This window comes from Aythya fuligula, chromosome 5, assembly GCF_009819795.1.
Source record: "Aythya fuligula isolate bAytFul2 chromosome 5, bAytFul2.pri, whole genome shotgun sequence".
NCBI lineage: Eukaryota > Metazoa > Chordata > Aves > Anseriformes > Anatidae > Aythya > Aythya fuligula.
Genome location: NC_045563.1, coordinates 4,103,334 through 4,110,043, shown reverse-complemented (window position 1 = coordinate 4,110,043; position 6,710 = coordinate 4,103,334). Strand labels below are relative to the sequence as shown.

The 6,710-nt window shown below is 52.8% G+C and overlaps 1 protein-coding gene across 1 annotated transcript; it reads right to left on the bottom strand.

The window, feature by feature from the left end:
• Positions 1-220: 220 nt before the first annotated feature.
• Positions 221-5,152, bottom strand: LGALS3 (galectin 3). Its single transcript, XM_032188660.1, has 6 exons — positions 5,046-5,152; positions 3,278-3,299; positions 2,751-3,128; positions 2,419-2,507; positions 1,961-2,129; positions 221-1,270 (listed from the first exon to the last, which is right to left on the bottom strand). Exons 2-6 carry the CDS (start codon positions 3,293-3,295, stop codon positions 1,115-1,117), a joined length of 810 nt encoding a protein of 269 aa, XP_032044551.1. The 5' UTR covers positions 3,296-3,299; positions 5,046-5,152; the 3' UTR covers positions 221-1,114.
• Between the last annotated feature and the right edge of the window lie 1,558 nt (positions 5,153-6,710).

The window sequence follows — 6,710 nt, the reverse complement described above, 5'->3', positions numbered from 1 at the left end:
TGTTAGTGTGCTGGCCTAAGCGCTTGCATCTGCTGGAAGTCTGAACGCTGTTGTAACTTGGTACCTCCAAGGGTAAACAAAGAGACTGTTATAAAAGGGTATGAGGCATCGAAGAGATCCTTGAAGACTTCAGTAGTGGCTCTTGCATTGTTCTTGTTTTGCAGAAAGACTAGAGAATGACTCACAGAGAAGGGAGAAGGGAACACACTTTATTACCAGCCTGACTCATGGTGTGAACTTGCCAATAAAATTCCTCCCCACCCTGAAACCAGTCTTGACTGAGAAGTGAGGAGTTGAGAGAAGCAAAAGTCTCATGACCAGTGTGATGCAGTACAGAACGCAAGTACTGCGTGCGTCTCCCTTGAGACAGAAATGTGACCAGGATGTGCTGATTTGGGCCCCCCTCAGCAGCAGCTAGTTGTGATGGCTTCCTTTTTGATGCCAGTGAGAAGAAGATGAAGAGAAGGAAGAGGGATGACTGTTCTATCCACAGTTTAGGGGAGAGATTTTGCTCCCTTCAGGCTTATCTCTGGACCTCCTGAAATACCTTGTTCTGGGCAGATCAGAGGCTCTTGAGTTTTCTGTGTTTTCCAGTGGTGCCTGGCAGGCAGCCTCACTGGAGTGACACTGCTGTGACTCATGCACAGCCCCCTCACAGCTTGATCTTGCAATCCCTGCCCTTGTGGTTCCCCTGGGGAAAGAGCTGAAGTCCTTTGCTATGCTACTTTAATTCCTTTAGTGAGGAAGGAATAACTGCTCCACCTGGCAGAGGAATGGAGGTGAAGATAAGATGGGGTTGATGATTGATTGCTGCCCTAATTCATAGGACTGCTGCCTGTATGTTACAGGCAGCTTTCCTACATACTTCTCTCCTTACAAATCACAAATGGCTCACAGTCATTATCCTCTGGCAAAGAGATTCAATCACTGCAGCAGAAATTCAGCTCCTTCCACCTTTGAGCTTGGTGGAGGATATTGTCTTTTAGCTTCTTAGCCAAAAACTAATTTTACTTGTGAAAGTATTTTATTGCCTCAAAATATTTGTGTACAACACCAACCTTCCGCCCTGTTATAACCTTATAATGAGTGCTAAGTTTGTGATAAAGCTACACCATTATATCATGGTAGGCAGCACGCTGGTGAGAGTGATGTCCCCGTTGATGCACAGCTGGGTGATCTCATTCAGCCGCTTCTCACGGAAGTCGTACTGCATCAAGTGAGCGTCGTTGACTGCTATCTTGAAATGATCCGCCTCGCAGAGAATCTGGAGCTGAAATACAGAAGGCCAAATCAGCAACAAAAATCATCATTGGATTTGTCCTAGAAGGAAGTTCTAAGCCCTAATTTTAGCAGGTTCGCAGCGACTGAGGGCTGCTACCAGCTGAGCCCAGTCTGGTGACACTCAGCTTGCCAAAACACCACTGCCCTTTGCCTTCCTAAAGCCCTGCCCTACTCTTCCTCCTTGGTGTTTTAGCTCACGGTGTCTGTCTCATGACTATGACAGTGTTCTCAAGCAGCAGTATCCTACATTTCGTGCAGTGAGAGCTGAGTTCACTCGTTTTGCAGGAGAAACAGCTTGTGAAGAGAGTTTGGCTGCTATAAAGAATGCCTTACAGAAACCTGCCCAGTGATTGCTGCAGAATGCCAACATAAACAGGGAGGATGTCACAAGAAATAGGAATGAGTTACACCACGGGCACCTGGACCAGCAGGAAGGGGTAAGAAATGTAGGAAAGGTGCCATGAGATCTGCTGCCCTGTGCAGCTGGAGAAGCACACTGGTCATACCCCTGCTCACACCAGTTTACTCATAAGCAGCAGCAGCCTCTGGGACCTGATTTCTTGTGCAAAAGCATCAAGGCCCCTGCAGGGAGTCTCGTTACACAGTCCTGATAAAGGTCTCCCAGCACAATGTGGGTGCTGTTGCACATTAAGACTGAATTATTATTTTTTTTTGTTACCTTGAAAGGCATTCCAGGCTCAAAGGGAAATCTAGGAGCTGATCTATCCTCCTTTCCCCAGTTATTAAGGAACTTCGAATTGCAGACGATGACTCTTCTGTTATCTTCCTTGAAACGGGGATTGAAGTGGAAGGCAACGTCTTCCCCCCTCTTGAAATCTAGTGAAAATCTGCAAAGACGATAACGGATTAGCTGCTTTTCTACAAAAGCCCAGAGCTCTGTTACAGGGCTTGCCAAAAGCAGCAGCAAGTGAGCATAAAAAAAAAAAAAAACAAACAACAGACCCCATTAGGCAACGAGAGGGCATTTCTTTAACACAATTATTGTGTGTAAGGTTTGATTTTACACAATGCAGGTGTTATTCAGGAACAGAAAGTGAATTCCAGCCCCCCGCTTCATCCTGCAGCACCCTAACCCTGTAGAAGCCCCGCACCCAGGGTGCTGGACGCCCCCAGTACCTGTCGGGGTTTGGCTTCACCGTCCCTGTGATGGTTATGAGCAGCCGAGGCATGAGTCCTGCAGGCAGGGGCAGCTCGAAGGGGATTTTCTGGGAGAGAACAGGGACTCGGTGTGAGCAGAACAGCACATCAACGAGCACCAGAATGCTTGTGCTCAGGCAGGGGCTGGGTTTTGGTGCGACAACACACCAGGACAGCCCAGTGGCACCGTGACTGCGTGTGCAGCCTCCCAGAGCCACCCTCCTGGGGACGCACAGCCCCACATCCCTCCTGTGGCCAAGCAACATCAGGCAGAGGACAGAGAAACCCTTGAGACATGATGGAGCTGTTACCATTGGAGGAGCCATCCCTGGTACCGCCGGTGTTCCTATGGCATGTGGCCCCGGTGCTCCAGGATAGTGCCCTGGTGGTCCAGGATGCGGCCCTGGTGGTCCAGGATGCGGCCCCGGTGCTCCAGGATAGTGCCCCGGTGCTCCGGGATATGGCCCTGGAGCCCCAGCATATGGCCCTGGTGCTCCAGGATACGGCCCTGGAGCCCCAGAATATGGCCCTGGTGCTCCAGGATATGGCCCTGGAGCCCCAGGATATGGCCCTGGAGCCCCAGGATATGGCCCGGGTGCCGGTTGGTTCCCCCAGGCAGGGGAGGGCCAGCCGTGGGGCATGGGGGCGTTTGGGTTGGGGTTGTTGCCGGTGGACAAGGCGTCAGCGAGCTGCAGACGGAGGGGAGAGGAAGAGGAGGGTGAGGTGGGGCAGGCAGAGTCAGGTGGAGCCCCCCCAGGTCCCAATCCCACCAAAAGTCCCCTCTTTAGTGCAATGGAACAACACCGTGCCCACAGTTTTTAAAGACATCGATACTTACAGAGAAGCCGTCTGCCATAGCCCTAAAATGAAAAAAACAAAGGACATTTAGGTCTTTTAATTTTTTTTTGACATACACAGCCTGAAAAACAGAGGTCTGGGAGGAGAGTTCCAGCTCACAGTACTGGGAAGCGCGTCCTCCTACCGACCTGCCAGGCTGAGCAGAAACCTCAGCACAAAACCTGGTCTAGGACATGCGGGAGAAATGAGGACCACCACCCAACCAAAAACAGCTCAAACCAACCCAAACTCAGCCCTAACACCCTCTGGCCACCAGCAGCAGCACCACCATCGACCCTACAACACTGCTGGCATCAGCTGGAGGTAGGGTCCTGCTGCAGCTCGGCCCCGGGGGGGTCTCGGCTCCTTGCAGCCTCCCCCCGATTTCGCTCTCTGCCCACAGGGAAGCGCCGTGCTCGTGGCAAACCACAGCAGCACCACACCCTCCGAGCACCACACGCAAACGAGGGCAGAGCTCTGCATGTGACCGACCAGAACGTGCCAGATCTGCTGCATTCGCAGGGCTGGAAGATTTATTCCAACCTCCAAACACTTCATAAAAAATAAATCAAGCACGGGGAGCTGCTTTCTGCCTCCAGCACAACCCCTCTGCGGCCAGCCCTTCACTGCCCCTGGCTTTTCCCTGCACCCACAGCCCTTTTTGGGATGACAGAGGCAGAGGCATTACTCACTTCCCCGTCCCCGTGGCGTGATGCTGGAGGGGATTTCAACACAGGGAAAACTCCAAGACAAGTCTCTGGGGGAGCAAAGCGGGGAACGGCAGCCACAGAAGCAGCAGGAGCCCAACCTGCAGCCGGCCTGGGATGCAGGGAGGAGGGCAGGGGGGTCACCTTCCCCCCGAGCACCCCGCTGTCCCCATGTCACCGAGGGGGGGGTGACAGTGCTGGTGGCAACACCAGGCCAGCAGGTAAAAGCCCCTTTACAAGTTGTTTTTAAGTTTTGTGTTCGCAGCCTCAGCGGCTCGGAGCCGAGCTCCTCCTTGTCAAAGAGCGCATTCATAAACAGGGAAAAAAAAAATAAAAAAGGAAGGAAAAAAAAAAAAAGGAAAATTCCAAATTGAAAGCAGAGGAGCGACGCTCCCTTTGGAAGAAACATCCAGCTGCACAAGGGGCAGCGCAGACCTGGCTTTAGGATCAGCCGCAGAGCACGAGCTCTGAGGGGCACCAGCGAACCCAAAGCGCCCCAAACCTGCATTATTTGGGGCCAACCTCGCAACCAGCACCCAGCAGCAGATGTTTGCGCTGCCCGTACCTTGCGGCTTTTATTTGCCATCTCTTTTTTTTTAATTTTTTTCCAGCCTTTTTCGCTTCCTGCTTTGCGGGGTGAAGGCTCTGCCATCGGCTCTGCCCAGCGCAGGAGGAAAACCCTCACAGGTGTCCCTTCCCTGCCTCTCCAGCCTCAATATTCACCCACCTCCAAGCCTGTGGGGCTGGAGCAGGGCCACACCAGCCCCTCTTACAGCCCCGTAAGATCCGTCCCTATAAAACCTCTCCTGGCAGCGGGGGATTTCGTCTGCTCCTGGCCGCTGCCTCCTTTTGAGGCTCAGCCTTCGGCCACGCATCACCTTGGGCCTCGGCGTTGGGAAGCCATTTGGGAACGGGCTTCATTTTTTTTTTATTATTATTTTTTTAGGGGATTTTAAAGGGGATGAAGGGGAAGCGACACCCAGCAAGGGACGAAGCCACAGCCCCCCCCAAACCCCTTACCCTGCTGGGACGCGAGGCCTCAGCGCCCCGCAGCCCCCTTACCTGTCAGCAGCGGGACCTGCCGCTGTCTGTCCGTCTGTCTGTCCGTCTGTCAGCCGCTCTATTTGTCGGTCTGTCTGTCCGCCCTGCCTGCCCTACACCCTGCCCGGCCCAGCCCCAGTCCCAGCCCCGCTTGGGGCGGGGCGGCTGCGGCGAGCCCGGCCCCGGGGCGGCCTCGTCCCGTTGAGAAAACGCAGGGGAGCCTCCAAAATCCTCCCTGCTGGGCTTGTGGGTTTGGGGTCAGCCTCCAGCCCCCGTGTTTCCACCAGTTTTTAACCCCTTTTTTAAGTTTTTAACCCCCTGGTTCCCTCAAGAGGCCGCCTCAGCGGGGTGGCGAGGCACCAGGACCTGTGGCGTGAGGCCGGCCTTGATGGCCTGAGGCTGGCCACCAGCATCACCACTTGTAAAGAACCCAAATTCGTGTTCCCAAAAGCACCTTACTGCTGCCCCTGCCAACCCCAAAACCCCTCCGTGCCCTGACACCATCCGGCTGTGCACCCTCATGATGGCCGAACACAGAGCCTGAGGCCTCCGCTTTGCCTCAGGACGGCCACGGAAAGGGCGCTGCCGGCAGCAGCCACAATTTCCCCACACACGGTATTTTTTTTCTGCAGGCTAAGGCTGACACATCTCCTGTTTGCTCCGACTGGTTTTGTGGTGACACGAAGAAATGCTGGGGCTCTGCTCCGCTGTACGGTGCTGTTGGTGCCATTAAAGACCTAGAAATAGCTCCGTAAGGCAGCAGCTCAACTACACAGCTGAGCTAATGCTGCTGCTGACGCTGAAAAACAAGGGAATAATCTGTCAAGTTTGATTTTTAATGAATTTTAGTATCACTCTTCTGCAGTTCATCTCTGCTTAAAACGACTGGGCTCTGAAAGAGGGCGGCCTCCTCGCTCCTCTAGGGCTGTCCCCTCTCTTCGGGGGTCCTCCTCTCTCCTCTAAGGTCCCAAAAGCCCAGATTTTAGCATCCTTCGTCTCCAAATAATGCTCATAACAGGGATTCAGACCAAAGCTGCATGTGCACAAAGGGGCTGATGAGAGCTGCCCAGGGGCACACCGGTTTTTACCTGTCACGGCACCCAAAGCTTGCCACAGTAAACACATGCTCGATATCTTTGGGGATGTTTTTGGGCAAAGACACCTTGAGAGGATGTAAACCAGTGAAGGATCCCTGCTACACTGCAGGAATATCCGCAGCTGAGATATCCCACAGGTGAGAGGAGATGGGGGCTTTCCATAGCAGCACCTCAGCTCCTCACACAAGTGTCTGACCAAAACCCAGCCTGCCTGAGCACACTGTAATCGAGTGCTGCAGACCTCCAGAGCCAGCTCAGGAGGTTATGGTGACATGCATGGAGGATTTTTAGGCAGGTACCAGTGATTTTTGTCTTCCTTGATGAGGCTGTACTATTAACCAGTTACTTTGCTGTATTTTGTTTCTCTTTCTATCCGAAGATTTACCCCTGCATCTTTGGCAAGAGATATTCTCATGAAAAAACCATTTTACTGTTTTCAGGATTTTGCTCCAAAGCTCCAAACATTTATAAAAGAGGCTTGCCTGTTTTTCCAAGTTCCACTGCATAAACTTTACAGCCTCCAGTTACACAACAGACACAGAGCGTTACAAAAACATTTGACCAGAAATGAAAACAAGAACCAAAATCT